This window comes from Engystomops pustulosus, chromosome 10, assembly GCF_040894005.1.
Source record: "Engystomops pustulosus chromosome 10, aEngPut4.maternal, whole genome shotgun sequence".
Lineage (NCBI taxonomy): Eukaryota > Metazoa > Chordata > Amphibia > Anura > Leptodactylidae > Engystomops > Engystomops pustulosus.
Window position 1 is genome coordinate 37,186,299 of NC_092420.1, and position 22,556 is coordinate 37,208,854.

At 40.6% G+C, this 22,556-nt stretch overlaps 1 protein-coding gene across 2 annotated transcripts in view; it reads right to left on the bottom strand.

Annotated features, from left to right (window-relative positions):
* TCF20 (transcription factor 20) overlaps positions 1-22,556 on the bottom strand; it is a 93,033-nt gene that overhangs the window by 10,092 nt on the left and 60,385 nt on the right. For both annotated transcript variants that reach the window (XM_072127714.1, XM_072127715.1), the window contains exons 3-5: positions 7,210-7,303; positions 2,218-2,267; positions 1,133-1,223 (exon numbers count right to left, since the gene is read on the bottom strand). In XM_072127714.1, the coding sequence (XP_071983815.1) occupies positions 1,176-1,223; positions 2,218-2,267; positions 7,210-7,303 (192 nt within the window). In that variant the 3' untranslated portion in view covers positions 1,133-1,175. The remainder of the gene's footprint in view (positions 1-1,132; positions 1,224-2,217; positions 2,268-7,209; positions 7,304-22,556) is intronic.

Consider the following 22,556-nt stretch of genomic DNA (forward strand, 5'->3'; position numbering starts at 1 on the left):
CCTTGTAGTGGGTTTACACAGTCAAGTTTCAATATTTGCAGATGATACTAAGCTGTGTAAAGTAATAAATACTGAGGTCGATAGTTTAGCATTACAGAGGGATTTGTGGAAGCTTGAGGGATGGGCAGAGAAATGGTTGATGAGGTTTAATGTAGATAAATGTAAAGTTATGCACTTGGGCATGGAAACAAAAAGTATAATTATGTTCTAAACGGTCAATTACTTAGTAAAACTGAAGCTGAAAAGGACTTGGGCGTATTGGTGGATGGTAAACTTAATTTTAGTGACCAGAGCCAGGCGGCTGCTGCTAAAGCAAATAAAATAATGGGATGTATCAAGAGAGGAATAGATTCTCATGATAAAGACATAGTTCTGCCCTTATACAAATCCCTGGTCAGACCACACATGGAATATTGTGTACAGTTTTGGGCACCAGTATATAAAAAGGATATAGTAGAGCTGGAACGGGTGCAGAGGAGAGCAACCAGGATTATTAGGGGAATGGGGGGGACTAGAATACAATGACAGATTACAAAATTTGGGATTATTCAGTTTAGAAAAAAGACGACTGAGGGGAGACCTCATTACAATGTACAAATACCTGAACGGACAGTACAAGGATCTCTCCAAAGATCTTTTTATACCTAGGCCTGTGACCAGGACAAGGGGGCATCCTCTACGCCTAGAGGAGAGGCGATTCTACCATCAACATAGACAAAGGTACTTTACTGTAAGAGCAGTGAGACTGTGGAACTCTCTGCCGCAGGAGGTTGTTATGGCAGACTCTATGTACATGTTCAAGAGAGGCCTGGATGCCTTTCTGGAGAGCAAAAATATCACGGGTTATGGGGATAAAACATTTATTTAATTCTTGAAGGTTGGACTTGATGGACTTGCGTCTCCTTCCAGCCTTATATACTATGATATGATACTATGAAATATTGGTTTAGCATATTAGCTTCCTTTTGTAGACGTTATGCAACAATTCAAAACATGGAAACAAAAACTGATCATTTTTGTGTGTATTGCTAGAAATCAAAACAGTGTGCCATGGTTATCAATGATTATCTGCTGTACTGCTTAAATAAATAGCAGAATAGATGACAAAAAATAAAATCTGTGCACTACCCACCTGTGCTTGAATTTATCTCCATATTTTAGCCATTCTTCCTCCATCAGCCTTGTTCAGGCTGTTCTGCTGACACACCTTTTATTGTCTTGGTCTATGAAAAGGGGATGTAATTAAAAGAAATAAAGAGAATATAATTCATACAAACTACCAAATTCAAGAAAGCACTACACTACAAATTATGTTTAACCCCTTAATGACCAAGCTTAAAGAGGCTTTAATGACGGGGCATTTTTAGCGTATTATCGGCAATAACTTCTTTTCTTGTGTGCTACCTTAAACAATTTTGGGCAGTTTGTTGTGACAGTCTAGTTAAAAATTAAATGTTAGGAATTTATTTTAGCTTTTTTTTTTCCTTAGAAGTTTTCGATTTTAATTGGGGCCTCTATAAAAGCCCCAGTTACAGGGGTAAACGAACACCAGTGGGGTCAGATGGCAGGGGCATAGTTGTACTGGGTCTGATTAGACCAATCAGCTCTATTTAACTCATTTAAAACAGACAGCACCATAGGCAGAAGCAGTAATAAACCCTAGGGTCTCTGGCTGTCAGACACATGGGTAGCACAGGAGCAGGAGAAACTACAGAAACGTCTTTTGATGACGCTGTAGACTCAGGACCTGCACCACCTGCTGTCAAAAGATAGTGGGCAGTCAGGATAGAGTTAAAACATGAAATCTAACACTGGGACTTAACTGTGGGCTCCAACTGTGGGAGCTTGGCCATCTGCGGCAGATAACAGAGTAAAGACATATATGTGGCAGTCCCACAGAGAATGAATGGAGCGGCAGCGTGGCGCTTGGATCCACACTGATTAACTGGTTATTCTGTGGACAACTTGGGCTGAATGCACAGTACGTGTCCTTTACTGTTATGGACCCCGTGTCAGTTCCATTAAAAAGTACCCCATGTCCTAGTCTGAACCATTTATCATGGATCACTCATAACACCATCGTTTATTAGAATCCATGAAAAAAAAAGGGATGCCACAGGGATGAAGTCTGACCGTGAAAAGGGGATGCTTAACAATTACGGTCATATCTAAATAAAAAATTTTTTTGAACCATGAGATAAGTAACTTATCACTTACCTTGTGCTTAGGGCACCGTACAGAAAAGTTATCTTCATTTAGTAAACATTCTGCAAAATGAAAAAAAAAGTTAAAAAAAAAAAAGGCATAGAACTGCAAAATGGGGTTTCACTAAAAAAAAGCTGTGTGTTACAGTAATATGTGCACTCAATATACACTGGAGATCAAAATTAGAGAACATTGTGAAGTCCTAACAAGCGCTCGTCAATAAATTAGAAAATCAGCAAAACATTTTTATTCTCAGTAATTCTATTCAAAAAGTGAAACTCATAGTACATAGTAATTACACAGAGTGAACTTTTCAAGTTTTTATTTTAACCCCTTAAGGACCAGGCCCTTTTTCGTTTTTTGCGTTTTTATTTTTCACTCCCCACCTTCAAAAATCTATAACTTTTTTATTTTTCCATGTACAGAGCTGTGTGATGGCTTATTTTCTGCGTAACAAATTGCACTTCGTAGTGATGGTATTAAATATTCCATGCCGTGCACTGGGAAGCGGGAAAAAAATTCTAAATGCAGTGAAAATGATGAAAAAACACATTTGCGCCATTTCTTGTGGGCTTGGTTTTTACAGCTTTCACTGTGCACCCCAAATGACATGTCTATTTCATTCATTGGGTCAATACGATCACGGGGATACCAAATTTGTATAGGTTTTATAATGTTTTCATACATTTACAAAAATTAAAACCTCCTGTACAGAAAAAAAATTCTTCATTTTGCAGTGTTCTTGCGCTAATAACTTTTTCATACTTTGGTGTATGGAGCTGTGGGTGGTGTCATTTTTTGCGACTTCTGATGACGTTTTCAATGCTTCTATTTTTAGGACTGTTCGACATTTTGATCACTTTTTATAGAATTTTTTCTATTTTTCAAAATGGCAAAAAAATGCCATTTGCGACTTCGGGCGCTATTTTCCGCTACGGGGTTTAACGCAGTGAAAAACGGTTATTATATTTTGATAGATCGGGCATTTTCGGACACGGCGATACCTATTGTGTTTATGATTTTTACTGTTTATTTATATTTATATCAGTTCTAGGGAAAGGGGGGTGATTTGAATTTTTATGTTTTTTTAATATAATTTTTTTTTTTTTACTTTTTTTTATTTATTTTTTTTACTATTTTACAGACTCCCTAGGGTACTTTAACCCTAGGTTGTCTGATTGATCCTACCATATACTGCCATACTACAGTATGGCAGTATATGGGGATTTTGCATACCATCTATTATAATGTGCAGATCGCACATTATAATAGATAGCCCCGATCATGACAGCCTGGGATCTTTGTGTGATCCCAGGCTGTCATGGCAACGGATCGCCGCTCCCCGGTGACGTCACGGGGAGTGACGATCGGAGCAAGATGGCGGCGCCCACGCGCCGCCGGCTCTTTAATGCCGCCGGCAGCTTTGCCGGCGGCAATCAAAGGGTTAACACCCGCGATCGGTGCAAGCACCGATCGCGGGTGTTAGCGACGGGCGTTTGCTTCATTATGAAGCAAACGCCCGGTGAGTATGAAGAGGGCTCAGCCTGTGAGCCCTCTTCATACTCCCCCATGCGCAGTAAGACGTAAGGGTACGTCTTATTGCGCTATGGGGTTAATGTTGAGGATTCTGGCTTAGGCCAGTGGCACACGTGATGTTTTGAACCAGTTTTTGGAAAGTTTTTAAGCAATCCGTTAAAAAATGCATCAGTTCTGAGCTGTTTTACCAATTTTCTTAAATAAAACGGGTCAAAAACGTTTTTTTATCGGACTGCTTAAAAACGGCCCAAAAACGTGTTCAAAACACTACGTGTGCCGCCGGCCTTACAGCCAAGGAAAAGCCAAGTCATCTCAGAAAATGACCATACAAGACCAACCATATAAAATCTTTTGAACACAGAAATTTTGGCCAAATGAAAAGTATGTACAGTAAATGCCCTCTATACTTGGTCGGGTCTCCGTTTGCATGAATGACTGACTCAATACGGCGTGGCATGGAGGAGATCAGCTGATGATACTGCAGAGCTGTTATGGAAGCCCAGGTTGCTGTGATAGCAGTATTCAGCTCCTCTGCATTCTTGGGTCTGGGATCTCATCTTCCTCTGGACAATAAGCCTTAGACACTCTGTGGGGTAAAGGTCAGGAGAGGTTGCTGACCAACCTAGCACAGCAATACTGTGGTTATTAAACCAGGTATTGGTACTTTTGGCAGTGTGGACAGGCGGGAGCCAAGTCTTGCTGGAAAATGAAAATTCCATTTCCAAAAAGCTCGTTGGCAGAGGGAAGCATGAATTGCTTTAAAACCTCCTGGTCGGCTGCGCTGACTTTAGTCTTGATAAAATACAATGGACCTACACCCATAGATGACATGGATCCCCAAACAATCACTCATTGTAGAAACTTCACACTAAACCTCAAGCAGTTTGGATTCTGCTTCCCCTTCAAACTCTACAACCTTGATTTCCAAATGAAATCCAAGGTAAATGAAATTCACCTTCACCTGAAAACACCACCTTGGACTGTTATTTTTCTCCTTGGCTCAGGTAAGACACTTCTGGCACGGTCTATTGGTCAGGAGTGGCTTGACACATTGAATGAGACTCTTGTAGCCCATGTTCTGGATATGTCTGTGTGGTGGCTATTGAAGCACTGACTACCACAGCAGTTCACTCCTTGTGAATTTCCCCCAAATTTTTTAGAGGCATTTTTACCTTATGTTTTTTTGTAATGTGTGTGTACATGTGGAGGGCAAGATATTAGGTAACCAATATACACTCACCGGCCACTTTATTAGGTACACCATGCTAGTAACGGGTTGGACCCCTTTTGCCTTCAGAACTGCCTCAATTCTTCGTGGCATAGATTCAACGAGGTGCTGGAAGCATTCCTCAGAGATTTTGGTCCATATTGACATGATGGCATCACACAGTTGCTGCAGATTTGTCGGCTGCACATCCATGATGCAAATCTCCCGTTCCACCACATCCCAAAGATGCTCTATTGGATTGAGATCTGGTGACTGTGGAGGCCATTTGAGTACAGTGAACTCATTGTCATGTTCAAGAAACCAGTCTGAGATGATTACAGCTTTATGACATGGCGCATTATCCTGTTGAAAGTAGCCATCAGATGTTGGGTACATTGTGGTCATAAAGGGATGGACATGGTCAGCAACAATACTCAGGTAGGCTGTGGCGTTGCAACGTTACTCAATTGGTACCAAGGGGCCCAAAGAGTGCCAAGAGAATATTCCCCACACCATGACACCACCACCACCAGCCTGAACCGTTGATACAAGGCAGGATGGATCCATGCTTTCATGTTGTTGACGCCAAATTCTGACCCTACCATCCAAATGTCTGAGCAGAAATCGAGACTCATCAGACCAGGCAACGTTTTTCCAATCTTCTACTGTCCAATTTCGATGAGCTTGTGCAAATTGTAGCCTCAGTTTCCTGTTCTTAGATGAAAGGAGTGGCACCCGGTGTGGTCTTCTGCTGCTGTAGCCCATCTGCCTCAAAGTTCGACGTACTGTGCGTTCAGAGATGCTCTTCTGCCTACCTTGGTTGTAACGGGTGGCGATTTGAGTCACTGTTGCCTTTCTATCAGCTCGAACCAGTCTGCCCATTCTCCTCTGACCTCTGGCATCAACAAGGTATTTCCGCCCACAGAACTGCCGCTCACTGGATGTTTTTTCTTTTTTGGGCCATTCTCTGTAAACCCTAGAGATGGTTGTGTGTGAAAATCCCAGTAGATCAGCAGTTTCTGAAATAGTCAGACCAGCCCTTCTGGCACCAACAACCATGCCACGTTCAAAGGCCTCAAATCACCTTTCTTCCCCATACTGATGCTCGGTTTGAACTGCAGGAGATTGTCTTGACCATGTCTACATCTAATGCCTAAATGCACTGAGTTGCCGCTATGTGATTGGCTGATTAGAAATTAAGTGTTAACGAGCAGTTGGACAGGTGTACCTAATAAAGTGGCCGGTGAGTGTACATCTTAATAGTTCTGCTCCGCTTTCTTTATATGTAAAGTGAAGCCTCCTGTCTTACCTCATCAGCCAGAGATTCCTGACCATAAAATGGCCACAGATGGAGGGTTATGTGATCCCTATCCGTGAACAATTGCCCTTCCAGGACCTTATGATACCATTCATAAAGACAGATAATTATTATAGGTCAACTCCTGGGACTGATAAACAGAGCTCCATAATATCTGCCCAAGAATTTTTTGTAGCCTTATTTGCAATAAAGCATAATTTACCAAGTTGAAAAATTTGAAACGCTCAATAAGGCAGATGGTAAACTTTGAGAAATAGAGCAGAATAATACAAAGTAAAAAAAATAGCTTCAAAGGTTTAAATTTGCTTTTAAGTTGTTGCAAAATGAACTGACAGCTGAAGCAAAATGAAAATGTAGTTTCTATCCCTATTGGTGTTGGCACCTTTTGGATGATGATAGGCACATAGTAACATAAATAGATGACCAGTTGCACATTATCTTAAATTGAATTACCTCTGCTCACAGACTTCCTAGATTTAACCCAATATATAGTTCAGGTTGGATAGGTATATTACTGGAGATGGTCCTAAAAACTAGGCTGCACTACATAATTTTTAGGTTGTGGTAATGCAGCTTTGTGCAGCCATGTGAATGAGGCAAAATTTGTATTAACAGTCAGAAAGTGCAAGGGGATTCAGAAAATAAACCAGAAAACACTGGTCATCATGAAGAAGTAAATATATTGTCAGTTTAGCAGGTAAAGACATATCACCACCAGGCCAGCCAACACACGCAAGTAATGGGTGACATGACCATGGACTGGATACTGGAGGCATAGCTATACTGAGATATAAACGTTTTTTAAAATATGATGTTAAGTATGAGCTTTTGCTGTACTAATGGATGACCTATTGTGAAACTTGGGGAAATAAAAAGCATATACATATTTTTTGTTAAATTAACACCAAAATAGCCATTTAACATTCAGTAATTCTGCCTTTACCTGAGTCCATGGCACATGGGAAGTGATAGCAGCAGACGCAACCCTTATTGAAGCACCCTAGGGTGGCTCCAGGTTCCTGGCAGTGAGCACAGATCTATTGTAAAGAAGAAAAAAGTGAGAAGATTACAAGACATTTATTCCATCAAATACAAAAATCAATGAACAAATCACAGTATAGTCAGTATAGCATATTGCCAGTAGGGAAACTAATTTTAGCAGAACCTAGAAAAATCAACAATACACAAAGCACATGAGTACCCAGAGTATTCCTATGCATTTCATGTATGTTCATTCAATCTACCAATCCATGAGTTTTATTTCAAATTGTAAAAGCTATAACTATTTTTCAGTCCAAGTCTCTGAAAGAGAGACAAGTTGTAAGTTTTTGAGGTGTCTATAACATATTGACTGATAAAATTGTCACACTAATGGAAAAAAAAATGTTATACCCTAAAAAGGGCACCATTGAATAAACTAAAAACTACTACATACAGGAGGGGAAAATATCAGTAATTTATAAAACGTGCAATACGTTATCAGGATCCATACATTCCTCCAGGGCTTTACTGTCCAAGATGGTACGCCTGATACGCTTATACTGCCCAAAAGGAATGTTTACCAGCAGTTTTTCATTGGGACTGCTTTTAAAATCTTGATAGCTATTGCTATCCACTTACACAGGCAGTATATGTGTATCAGGGGTAATTACACGCTCGACAAGGATTATGACAAGTGCCGTTGTAACAAAGAGATTCAGATCTAAGGGTTATCCCCAGTCTCTTGTTTCTGCTGCCTGTCTAAAAGCAGGAACCTCCAGCCAACAACATTATCTAGTCCCTAGGACTAAACCTAGACATAACTACATATTCTAAAGAAGGTAACAACATTAAAAAGATATTACAGAAGCATTGGAGCATCTTGAGGCATGAACCCTACCTCAAAGATCTCATCCCCCAGAACCCGATACTCACCTATAGAAAATCCAGGTCACTCAAAAACTTCCTAGCCCCAAGCCAGCTAAAAAAACTGAAAATGACACCTGTTCTCTTTTTCCAAAAACCATAGGTAGTTTTAAATGCGGGCACACTAGATGCAAGTGTTGCAAGAGTATACAACACAGAAGGAGTGCATTTATATCTGAGATCACAAAAGAGAACTATACAATTAAAGGGAACCTAACCCCACAGACCTACCTATAAAAGGTAGATTGGGTGGTAGGTGCATCTATAGGAGGTGTCGATAGCCCTTTTAAGGGCTAATCCTCACAACCCCACAATATTTTAATAACTTTTATTTTGCTAATATCTAAATTTTCTAAAGTGGCTTCTGTGGCGTGGAGTAGCCGCTCCGTGCCCCAGTAGCCTCTTTGATCCAGATAACTTCGGCGTGCAGCTCCTCATAGCCTGGTATCTGCGCATCCGCAGTGGCTTTGGCTTATAGGTAGATCCGTGGTGGTAGGTTCCCTTTAAAAAATTCCTAAATTGTGGCTCCAGTTACGTATATATCTACTGGAATGCACGTCCAGGCTACTATATATAGGGGGGAACCATAATGTCATTAAGGGAGAGATTCAATAAACACAGGAACAACATTTGTCATGTTTTTTTATTACAGAGTGTGTCCAGACATGCAGCCATGTTTCATAATAAGAAATATAAGGAATTTACAGTATCCCCTATAGAACATATTAAACCCATTGTGCCACATAGATATAAAATCTTAAAACAAAAGAGAAATGTTTTGGATTTACAAGTTGCAAAGCTTGACCCCTGCTGGTCTTAATGAGAGTCTGGAGAACATATAATGTAATATAACAGAATATAATTCAGTATTGACTTCAATATCGTATCAACGCAGACGCATTAGGCATGATATCCTGTCGCTCAATACACACCCGATCTCCAAACCCTGCGCATGCGCACTAGCGCAGCGTCTTAAAATTCTACAGCTTACAGCGCATGCACGGGCCTCGTACCCGCGCGGGCGCAGCGTGCCTGCAGGCACTGAGCGCCGGAAACATCACATAGATCTGCTCTTCTACTACTTGTAAATTGCCTATACTTTCTGTGAAGCTTTTAGATGTTTTTGTAATGACATGTTTGTTGTACTGATATGGTTATGACCTATATGTTTACATATGCTATTTAGGTTGACCTCGCGCCTGATTGGCCTCTCACTGGTGAAGTCACTAATGAGCCAGCTGTTTTAGACGTAATTTTTTGCATAAATGTCTGCTGACTATTCATTCCCTTATTACTATCTTTGAGAAAGGGTTGTCCGACCTGAAACGCCTTAGAAGGATCTTATAGTTCACTTTTTAAAAAACTTTTAAAATACTTTCTATATTTGATTTTATATGTTGAATGACACAAATAAATGTGAATTTTGTTACTACTATTTTGGAGTCAGTGTTCACTGCCGGTGATACTCCTATACCGGTGGTCAGCACCCATAAGGTATAGTATGCATACATGTTATCAAGTTGCTATTTAATACAGGGAAAACATCGCTAGAAACTTCTTCCATGCATAAATGTCATATTCTGGAAATTTTACATGACCTACACTGAGACCAGAGTTCCCTGGTCCTGTCCGACCATTTATAATTATTATAAATATATATAATTATGAATGCTGGGACAGGATCGATCCCTTATAAACCCATGCCGATTCTGGGTTATGTACAGTGAGATAATCGAGGATAACATCTCTAACAAACCCCTTAAATATTTTCTCACTTTTCTAACAGAAGTTAGACTCACAGGTCTGTAATTTCCTGCATTGCTTGTTTATATAGTGGCACCAGATTTACTATGCGCCGGTCCTGTCAAATAGGAAATATCTTGAACGTGTAAAATTTGTTTAACGATAGGGCAATTACTAGCTTTGTTGAACTACATGACAATTGGCATCTATTGAAGCGTCCAGGCAGCTTTTACATCATCCTGGAGTCTTTACAGCCAGATAAAACTCTGACCTTCATGATTAATGTTCTGTGATGACTTTAAAAGACATCTGGTCATCTTTTCTCCACACCTACCCCCATCCTTGCATCAGGACTTGGAAACAAAGAAACTGTTTGAATATTCCTGGACTCTTCCCCTCATTAACACTTTGTCCAATCCTGAATGACCCTGTGGACTAATTAATCAATGGGAGGTTCTGAAACTTGAACTAAATAGAGATCTTATAAAACAATATGAGATACAGGAAATAGTGTTCCCTCTATGGGGGCTGCTTGACAAGCTGGTGTGTTCAATTTTCCTCCCACTTCCAGGGAATCAGGAATTTCTTTAAATTTGTAAGTTTGTTACTTTTCTCCCTTTTTATTTTAACTGTTTTGCTGTGTTGTGTCATTTTATTTTGTAATTCTTTTGGTTTTTTAAATAAAAATTTGACGCACTGAACACCTTTTTAGAATTTAAAGTTTTTACATTAATTTTGGTCCCTGTATGCTCTGCAAACTCATAGCCTTGTAAAGTGTGATTAGCTGTGTGACTGCTAGAGAGCTGAGCATGCATGTCTAGTGGTGTAACAAGGTGACTGCTTGGGAAGCATGAGTGGATGTAGAGTGGGATACTTATTAGTCCCGGTATAAATGCAATAATGGTGGCAGTGGATTAATAATTGGGGTGCTGGAGCTGTATGAGGTGAGATTTATGCTCTATTTGTGCCCTGAGTGAAAGGTGAGCGAAATTAATCTGTACAGTTGCACCACAAGTCATGTGACAAGGCAGTGGCGTCTTCCCCGTCAGTTAAAGGACAGTATATCTACAATATGCTGCAAAACAGTTGTAATGCATTATATTGTATAAGTGATCAAACACCCTGGGATTAAAGGGGTCTTCCCACAAAACAAAGTTAGGCCCTATCCACAGGACCCAGTGCCGAGACCCCCGCAGATAGCGAGAACGAGGGGTCCAACCGACCCCTTGCCGCTCCTCAGACTAATGGAGCAGATGGCTGTGCATGACCGTTCTGCTCCATCAATCTCTAATTTACGTCAGCTCCATAGAGATCATTGGAGCAGAACTGTCATACGCGGTTGTCTGCTCCATTACTCTTATGGAGCGACAATGGGTTGGTCGGACCCCTCGTTTTTGCAATCTGCGGGGGTCTCAGCCCCCTCGTTTTTGCGATCTGCGGGGGTCTCAGCCTAATTTTGCTTTGTGGTAAAACCCCTTTTAAGTACCCTAGGAGGGTTGAAATAAATTTTAGGAAAAAATTTGAATCACACCCTATAAAATATGTTAGGTATCCCCATGTCCCATAATGTCCAGTCTATCCCGGTAACAGAAAACAACAACCAATTGTCCTAATCACCCTTTTTCTGCCATTTTGAAACTTGTCCTGCAAATGACACAAGTGGCTGTGTACACTAAAGAAACTAAAATATTCTGGCGTCAGAATATAGCAATGTTATATCATTTTGGACAAACAATTTTTTTTTAAATTAGAATTCAAACGTAACAAAACCTATATAAATTTGGCATCTCAGTGATCGTACCAACCCAATGAATAAAAAGGGAGTTGTTACTCTGACGAATAAAATAGTACGGGGCAAGTCTTATCTTTAACCCCTTACCACCCTATGACGTTTTAGTACATCACACGTTGTCTCCCACTGTATGGAGAGGGATCACGAACTGAGCCCTCCTCATACAAGGTGGGTGTTTGCTGCATATTGCAACACCCACCGGTAACACCGTTTGCACCGTTGGCGGGTGCTGACCCTTTGTTGGCAGCATTTAAAAGCTGTATTGTCTTAGATCATTGTAATCAGTAATCTGTTACCATGACACCCTTGGGTCATACAAAGACCCGAGGCCGCCTTGTTTTAACTTATTTATTACTGTACTGTAGAATTGTTTTATGCAAGTTGTGATTCTTCTGGTGTATGTTAATAGTCTGTATCAGACTCCCATTCAGTGGATGAAAAGGGAACTTTGTCCTGTGAATGCATTCTGCCCTCTCCTGGTTTTCTGACATACACTTTGTTGTGGGTGTAATCCTTAGGTCCCTTTGAAATTTAGATTTTTTTTTTTAACCTCTGTTATTTGTGATTCCAGTTTACTTCAATTGCAAGTTATTTTTTTGGTTACTTCATTATGGCTTTCCTGTTGTACATGAGATTTCAAATTATCAATGTTTTTATCCATTGCTTTAAGTGTGTCTTGTTCTTGTGCAATGATTAGCTGCATAAGTTACCGCTTAATATGGTCTTACCTACACCATTTGTTTTCTGGTGGCCTTAATTGGCAGCCTCCGTAAGCAGAACTCTTCCTTTCCAAATATTATCTGTGCATACATGTATTTAAATAGGTAAAACTGTTAACCACACCCTCTCACAGATATGTCCCTGAAATAACTTCTCACCCCCCCTCCAACCAATGATCCCATTTTGGAAAATAAACAAACAATCCCAAAGGACTTTATTCAAGACATATACTAAGCATGAATGAATGCACCACGGGTAGTGCACAAATGATAAAGCAGGTCGTATTCCTGCCCTTTTTCATGGTTGGACAACCACTTTCTATTGTCGCAGTTTGTGTGAGCAGCACTCACTCGCCAATTACAAGTGATCATGTTCCCGATTGCAGCCGGCAAAGTGCAGACATTTGTGTACATCAGCTCTAAATCTGTGAACCAGATGCCAGATAACACTCGTTCCCCTTCTGCCCTCGTACCACAATGTCATATACATGGGTATACACAGTTTATCAGGCACATATCTGTCTGAAAGAAAAATATTTTAAAAAATACTCTTCTTTTGGACATGATCAGCATATATGCCATGAAAGCTCACGGCGTACACACCTCGGAAAGTATTTCTAATTTCAACCCCGGAGGCTAAATAATTTAGGCAATTTCATATAACAGCAGAAGGGTGTAAATGGCATACATCCCATGACTCAGTTGCTTCGTCCTTTCCCACAACTGAACCATCGAGCAGATAGTCACATAATACAAATTCCTCAGCCCGAGAATCCTGCCTCTAGAGCAGTTGCGGCTGAAAGCCAGGATGGTCCTCTTCTGTCCAACTATGTTCTGGCTCCCTCTCTCCGTGCGGTGCCGTTGCTCGAGCTGTGACGTCAGCTGATGTTATAGTGTTTACAGCGCCTTCGGCACACACACGAGCGACGGCACCACACGGAGAGAGGGAGCCGGAACAGTTGGACAGAAGGGGGGGGGGGGGGGGTCAGAAGGCGAGTACACTTTTTTTTTTTAATAGACTTGTATAAGCCGAGTTAGGGTTCTTCAGCATATTTTTTGTGCTGAAAAACTTGGCTTATACTCGGGTATATACAGCAATACAAAGTATTCCCTTTTTCCAGAAAAGATCTCATAATCAATGATTGGAATCTAAAGTAACACCTAAGGAGCAGGCATATATACTAACCTATATACAGCAATTAGTGCATAAGCACCATTTTGGTGAGGCAGGTCCTTCCATCCACCAATGAAAAGTTTGGCCATGGTACAAATTTAGAAAGCAAGGGGAGAACATTTAATGAGGTAAGATCTTAAATTATTAGCTTTGGGAAGGTATTTTTCCTGATTTATTCCTACCTCTGGATCAACATCGTAGAAATTATAGGTCTTTTTTTCAACCTTATCTACTTTGGTACCAGATTATTAATGTTCTTGAAAAATGTAAGTAATCCTTACCAATATAGCAAACATTCCAGACCAGAAATGTACCAAAGCATCTGCCTTCATAAGTACTGTAGTGGTCCCACTTAGGCCAAAGAAAAAAGTGTGGTCAAGCTCACAAAACAGATTCAAGTCTTCTACTAACTATAAAGGGGTGATCATGTTACCATGTCACACTCCCCCATACTATAAATATTTATCACTATTTAGCAGCCATTAGGTGCAAATACTGGAAATCAGGTTTATTTAGGTAGGATAGTAAACTTTGTAATGTATACACACACACTGCTTATTCACACTAAAGTAAGCAGCTCCTAGTGCAAAAACAAATGCAGCAGTGTTACAATGATAGCGTTATCGAAAGTTTCTGATCACACTAACACTGCTGCGGAGTACAACCACGCTATAAGCGGTCCGGGGTATTCATGAGGCGGCGTGATTGTGGGCGGTGACTGCCATATGACGCGCAGCAGTCACCGGTGAGCTATAGAGCAAGCAGGGTGGACCGGGGAAGAGGCAGTGCTTTGGACCCCCCTCATGAATACATGTATAACTATTTTTTGTCAGTTAACTTTACAGTTACACTCAAAGTTGGATTTGTATGCAAGTCGGAACAGGTATATTTTGTAAGCAACTCTATAGAAAAGTTTTGGGGTTTTTTGGGTCTCCGTGACAATTGGATTTTCAAAAGTTTTAGGTTGTCATGAAGAGAAAGATTAATAATAAAGCTTCTTAGCAGTCATGGGGAGGGGCGCGATTGTGCGTGGTGACTGCCACATGACGCGCAGCAGTCACCGGCGAGCTATGGAGCAAGCAGGGCGGTCCGGGGAAGAGGCAGTGCTTTGGACCGCCCCTCGTGAATATGCCAGACGGCTTTGAGAGCAGTCCGGCGTTTCTATTGTACTCTGAGGTTTCTGATAACGCTATCATTGTAACACTGCTGCATTTGATTTAGCACTAGGAGCTGCTTACTTTAGCCAAATTTCTGTGTGACAGGACCTCTTTAAAACAACACAATGTAACTTAATATCACACTCCTGAAATCAACGTGTGCAACTATAGACAATTGTTAATCAATTTTTCCAGTTGTTGTGCAAATGGAAGACAGGTTAAATGTTATACAGGCAGTCCCCAGGTTATGTACAAGCTAGGTACTGTAGGTCTGTAACTGTAAGAACAAAAACTTTTGTCCAACTCTGCATTAAGCTAAGCATTTCTCCAGCTCACTCTTATTAGCCATCTGTAGCCATTTGCCCGCTGTCAGGGGGTTTTACCTTGTCCTCTGGCTGCTTTCTCACTTTGTTTGGATTGGTTGCCATGGGAATCTGTATCTTTACTCTGGAGAGGATGGCGGGTGTATCTTGTTGGGAGGGGCACTAGGAAATGATCTGTAGCTGCAGGAGAATATCAGTCCTCAATATTGCTGGCAGTAAGAAGAAATCTCCAGGACCTTGAGTGATGTCACAAGCATGTGACTGATCACATGCATCAGGTCATCCAATTACAAGGAGGAAGTCTTTTATATTTTGGCCAAAACAATAGTATTTAGCAGGGCTGGTTAAAAGTTTGAATACAGGCGGTCCCCTACTTAAGAACACCCCCGACTTACAGACAAACCCTAGTTACAAACGGACCTCTGGATGTTGGTAATTTACTGTATTTTAGTCACAGCCTACAATGATCAGCGGTAACAGTTATTAAAAGGTGTCTGCAATTAAAGGGAAATCTACCATCTCGGATCTACCTATTAAGGTAAATCTGGTGGCAGGTTCAACTAATGAATGCCATGGGAGACCCTTTTTAGGGATAATCCTTGAGTGGCCTGTAACTTTATAAATCTTTTATCACCTAATAAGCAAATATCCGAAAGCGGCTAGTGGGGTGTGGAGAAGCCAGAGCTGAAGCTACACGGAGCTACTCCATGCCCTAGTAGCCTGGTCTGCGCTCTGCATAGACTCTCTGCACAGACTCTACGCGTCCTCGGCTGCGAAGCCGGAGCTACTGCGCATGCACAATTGCTTCAGCTTCGGAGCCAAGTACACGCAGCCGCCAGCTTTGCATAGATAGTCGGAGGAGTGTATGCAGCTACCAGGAGCTGCTTGCTGAAGATCTCGTAGGAGGAGGATTCAAAGAGGCTACTAGGGCGTGGAGTAGCCGCTCCGTGTAGTTTCAGCTCTGGCTTCTCCACGCCCCAGTAGCCTCTTTCAGATATTTGCTTATTAGGTGATAAAAGATTTATAAAGTTACAGGCCACTCAAGGATTAGCCCTAAAAAGGTCTCCCATGTCATTCATTAGTTAAACCTGCCATCGGATCTACCTTAATAGGAGAAGCATTAAGGAGATTTTAGGAGAAGTGGAGGGTTCCAATGGATGTCATCAACCCAGCAGCAGAAATGCTTCCTATTCTTTTGTGCAAGGAGAAACCGTGCCAAATCCCTGCAAAATTACCTCCGGGCCACTAATACGCAAGGAAGATTTTTTGGCGTAAAATCCCTGCCCCTCTGACATGCCAGATACATCAAGATGCTCCATTTTAATTGACCATTTTTATGTTTTATTGTTCTCTACAGATTCCATTATGTAATGAAGAATGTGTTGTTTAACCCCTTAACGACTTGGCCTTTTTTAGTTTTTTCACTTCCATTTTTCACTCCCCACCTTCAAAAATCTATAACTTTTTTATTTTTCCACATAAAGAGCTGTGTTATGGCTTATTTTCTGCGTAACAAATTGCACTTCATAGTGACGGTATTTAATATTCTATGGCGTGTACTGGGAAGCAGGAAAAAAATTCCAAATGCAGTGAAAATGGTGAAAAATCACATTTGTGACGTTTTCTTGTGGGCTTGGATTTTACAGCTTTCACTCTGCGTCCCAAATGACAGGTCTACTTTATTCTTTGGGTCGGTACGATCACGTGGATACCAAATTTGTATAGGTTTTATAATGTTTTCATAGATTTAAAAAAATTAAAACCTCCTGTACAAAATATTTTTTTTTTATTTTGCCATCTTCTGGGGCCAATAACTTTTTCAGACTTTGGTGTACGGAGCTGTGGGTGGTGTCATTTTTTGCGAATTTTGATGGCGTTTTCATTACTATAATTTTTGGGACTGTGCGACCTTTTGATTACTTTTTATTAATTTTTTTATATTTTTCAAAATGGCAAAAAAATGCCATTTTCGACTTTGGACGCTATTTTCCGTTACGGGGTTAAACGTAGTGAAAAAACATTATCATTTTGATCGGGCATTTTCGGACGCGGCGATACCTAAGTTTTTTTATTATAATTTTTTTTTTAACTTTTTTTTTTACTTTTACTATTTTTTTAGACTCCCTAGGGTACTTTAACCCTAGGTTGTCTGATCGATCCTATTATATACTGCCATACAGCACATTGTAATGAATCGGTTAAAACAAGACAGCTTTGGGCCTTCGTGAGACCCAAAGCTGTCATGGCAATGGATCACCGCTCCCCGTGACGTCATCGGGGAGCGACGATCCGCGGCAAGATGGCGGCGGCCGTGAAAGCACCCGCGATCGGTGCTAGCACCGATCGCGGGTGTTACCGGTAAGCCTTTGCTGCAATATGCAGCAAAGACTTACCGGCTATGGAGAGGGCTCGGCCCGCGGCGTGCGCCGTCGGGAAGGGGTTAAAATGTTACTCCCCTTAGCAGAAAAGAGTTCATGCACATTTTCTAAAATGAAAAATGTTTTTTCTGTCCATTTATTTTCTTCCAGTGGACCAGACACAGGACAGAAGATGGCTGCTGGTCACATGTCCATATCACATGTCCAGCACCTACCTGGGCACATTATGTGATCATCACTAGGTTTGGCTGTAATTATACGTAAAAAAAAATATATATTAAAACTATCCTTTCAAGTTAAAGTCTCGCATCTATGTTTTTTTTCATGACGCTTTTCCAAAGATATCGTCATTTGAAGAAAAGGTATAACAGACTTTACAAAATTTTACATTCAGGCATCAATGACCCTCAGGCACGGGTTAATATCACTTGCATATAAGTTTACAAACTGATTTTTTAACATTGCAACCTTGGAAAGGGACCTTTTAGGGATAAGGATGACATTTTTTAATCATAGTTTTAAGTGACCCCTTAAAATTTTTCACTTTGTTTCATTGCAGCCAATTGCCAAGATTAAAAAAAAAATTTCCGCTCATTAATGAACACTCTACACCCCATCTTGGCAAAAAAGGTGGATATTTTTGATAATTTATTAAAGAAGAAAAACTGAAATATCCCATGGTCATAGGTATTCAGCCCCTTTGCTCAGTATTGAGTAGAAGCAGCTTTTGGGCTAGTACAGCCATGAATCTTTTTGTGAACGATGCAACAAGTTTGCACCGGGATTTGGGGATCCTCTGCCTCTTCCTTGCAAATCGTTGGACAATGTCCATTATGGCCGGTGTTGTGGTGAGACCCATCACAGTGGGGCTATTTGCAGTGATGGCAATTACACATCATTACTATGGTAACAGAGCAAGAAAGTCTGTTACATCATAACTTTTTTTTTTTTGTTTAACACATTTTGTGACTGCTGGATACTGCATGATTGGTTGTGTGTATGTACTTTGGGCACCTTATCTTAAATGTGAATTGCAGACTGCATGCAAAGTTTAGGAATAAAAATGTATGTTTTAATGTATGTTGTGACCAAGGGTCATTTATGCCTGAATGTCCAGGTCAATGTTTGCCGTTCTGTGGTTTTTCGCATTTCTTTTGTAAATGCCGAGATCTTTTGAAAAGCTTTACATACAAAAACAATTTTCACTTAGTCTCAAATGGCAATAAAACAAACTAACTTGATAGGATAGTCTTATTAATTATATTAATGTGAAAAAAAAGCTTTAAGCAGTGAAACTTTTACCAAAATATGTGATAGATGTGAACAGCATCATTCCCTCATCCTCGCCCCAAGTTCAGCTACAAATGCAGAGGGTGCATGTACTTTTGCAATTCTGCAAACTGTAAGGCAAGTCTTTTTTTGCAGCTCCTACATTCTGTCTTCAGATGGCAGGCTGGAGGGGGCACAATTCAAAATTGCGATAAAAGGGAAGATTCTCCTGTTTAACCCCTAGGCGCACCAGGACGTTCTAGTACGTCCCTGCAGGTAGATACTTCCCGCACCGGGACGTGCTATAACGTCTGGCTTCTGGCACTGGCTCACGAAGAGAGCTGGCATCAGAAGCAGCAACTGTCAGCTGTCTATCACAGCTATCAGCGTGCGCTAGCACCCGCAATGGGAGCAGACTCCGATTGCGAGTGCTAACCCCTTGCATGCCGCAGTCAAGCATGACCGCGACGTGCAAGGGTCTTCCCCCTATGGATCGGATCCCCTGTGCCGCTTACCGGGGGATTCGATCTACTTCTGGGCAGTCCCGAGGTCTGCCAAGTGCCCCAGCGCTGTCCGATGTTCTGAGCAGTCAGACCCCTTCCGGATCTGACTGTAACCGGTCTGCACATGAGTCTGTATGCTCAAAAACTTTACACTGCTCTACAATGAATAAATATTGTAGAGCAGTGTATTGGACTTGAACCAGCAATCAGAGCATCGCTGGTTCAAGTTCAAGTATGGAAAAGTAAAAACAACACTAAAGTTTACACAGAATAAAAAATAAATACATAAAAATATAAGCCCCTAAAATGTCACTTTCCCATAAAAACACTTAAGTATAAAAAACACAAAATAAACCCCCACATATTTGGCATTGCCGTTACAATCTGTATAATAAAACAGAATCGTTACTGGACCTGCCCGGTAAACACTGGAGAAAAAAAAATGCAAAAGATGTTCTGAAAAAAGATCATTTTTAATAAATACCTTTAAAAAAAAAAAAATGCTCTAAAAAGTGATTAAAAAAAATTGTTACGCACTCTAAAATAAGACCACTAAAAAGAACAACTCTTCTCGCCCTTAACCAGATTTGTCAGACGAAAAATAAAAAAAGTTATGCATATGAAAACATGGTGATGCCAAAACGTACAAGATTTTCTCCAAATTAGTTTTCATTCAGTAAAATTGAATAAAATACACAAAACCCCCACATATTTGGCATCTCTGCGTCCATAACAATCTGCATAATAAAACAGAATCGTTATTAGATCCGCAAAGTGAACCCCATTAATACCCCATAAAAAATGCTCTAAAGGTGATTTAAAAAATGTTATGCACTCTAAAATAAGAACACAAAAAAGTACAGTCATGGCCATAAGTTTTGAGAATGACACAAATATTATATTTTCACATGATCTGTTGCCCTCTGGTTTTTATGTGTGTTTGTCAGATGTTTTTGTCACATACAGAAATACAAGTGCAATCATATTACGAGTTACAAAAGCTTTTATTGACAGTTAGAATGAGTTATTGCAGCAAGTCAATGTTTGCAGTGTTGACCCTTCTTCTTCGGGACCTCTGCAATTCTCCCTGGCAGCTCTCAATCACTTTCTGGACCAAATCCTGACTGATAGCTGTCCATTCTTGCACAATCAATGCTTGCATTTTGTTGGTTTTTGTTTGTCCACCCGTCTCTTGATGATTGACCACAAGTTCTCAATGGGATTAAGATCTGGGGAGTTCCCAGGTCATGGACCCAAAATCTCTATGTTTTGTTCCCTGAGCCATTTAGTTATCACCTTTGCTTTATGGCAAGGTGCTCCATCATGCTGGAAAAGGCATTGTTGATCACCAAACTGCTCTTGGACGGTTGGGAGAAGTTGCTCTTGGAGCACATTCTGGTACCATTCTTTATTCATGGATGTGTTTTTAGGCAAGACTGTGAGAGAGCCGATTCCCTTGGCTTAGAAGCAACCCCACACATGAATGGTTGCAGGATGCTTTACAGTTGGCATGAGACAAGACTGGTGGTATCGCTCATCTTGTCTTCTCCGAACAAGCTGTTTTCCAGATGTTCCAAACAATCGGAAAGGGGATTCATCAGAGAAAATGACTTTACCCCAGTCCTCAGCAGTCCACTCCCTGTACCTTTTGCAGAATATCAGTTTGTCCCGGATGTTTTTTCTGGAGAGAAGTGGCTTCTTTGCTGCCATCCTTGACACTAGGCCTTGCTCCAAGAGTCTCCGCAGTCTCACAGTGAGTGCAGATGCACTCACACCCGCCTGCTGCCATTCCTGAGCAAGCTCTGTACTGCTGGTAGCCCGATCCAAAAGCTAAAACACTTTTAAGAGACGGGTCCTGGCGCTTGCGGGTTCTTCTTGGGCGCCCTGGAGCCTTTTTGGCAACGATGGAACCTCTCTCCTTGAATTCCTTGATGATGCGATAGATTGCACCTCAGTCAACAATCTTTCTAGCTGCGATACTCTTCCCTGTTAAGCCAGTTTTGTGCAGTACAATGATGACTGCACATGTTTCTTTAGAGATAACCATGGTTAACAGAAGAGAAACAATGATGCCAAGCACTAGCCTCCTTTTGAAATGTCCAGTGGTGAGATTCTTAATCATGACAGATTGATCTCCAGCCCTGTCCTCATCAACACCCACACCTGTGTTAATGGAGCTATCACTGAAAAGATGTTAGCTGCTCCTTTTAAGGCAGGCCTGCAATGACGTTGAAATGTGTTTTGGGGGAAAAAGTTAATTTTCCAGGAAAATATTGACTTTGCAATTAATTGCTGATCACTCTTTAGCACATTCTGGAGTATATACAAAATGCCATTATAAAACCTGATGCAGTCTTTGTAAAAATTAACATTTGTATTATTCTCAAAACTTATGGCCATGACAAAAAAAATAAGCCCTCAACCAGATTTGTGAGCATAAAAGTTATGCATATAAAAGACGGTGTTGCTAAAACTAACAACATTTTTGCCAAATTACTTTCTATTCAGTAAAAATGAGGAAAAAAAAAATCTATATAAATGATGTATTTTCGTAATCGTGGCGACCCATAAAATAAAAATAATATACTATTTTTATGGTATGGTAAACAGCCAGAAAATTGATGATTTACATTTCCTCCACCAACAAAGAGTTAATAAAATCTCACCAATTAGCTATAGATGCCCCAAAATTAAGTACCAGAAAAGTGCATCTCATGTCGCAAAAATAATAAGCCCCTATAGGTCCACATTAAAAAAGGAAAAAAAATTTATAGCCTGTACAATTTGCAAATCTGCTCTGGATGGCGCCTCCTTCCCTTCTATGCCCGGCCGTGCGCCCATGCAGCAGGTTACCACCACATATGGGGTATCGGTGCACTCGGGAGAAATTGCGTATTAAACTTTGTCGAGCCTTTTTTCATTTAATCCATTGCAAAATGTTTAATTTTTCACCCAAAATGAGTGTATTGTGAAAAAATATTACAATTTGCAGACTGCACCTCCATTTGGTTTTAACCCCTGTAAAACATCTAAAGGGTTAACAAACTTCTGAAAAGTGGTTTTTCATACTTTGAGGGGTATTACGAGGTCATTTACGAGTCTAGCTATTATTTAGGCCTCTCAGTCAATTAGAAGTTGAGGAGGCACCCAAATTCTGAGCCTCATAACATTCTAGTAAAATATGTGGAATCTTAAACACCATGGCAACAAAGCAGACATTTGGGAAGTTATGAATTTGGGTGCCATGACTATCTGCATCATAAGTAGAGAATTTAGAACTTTAAAAATAAAGAATTTTTCAAAATTTTAGCCACAATTTTTTTCTCA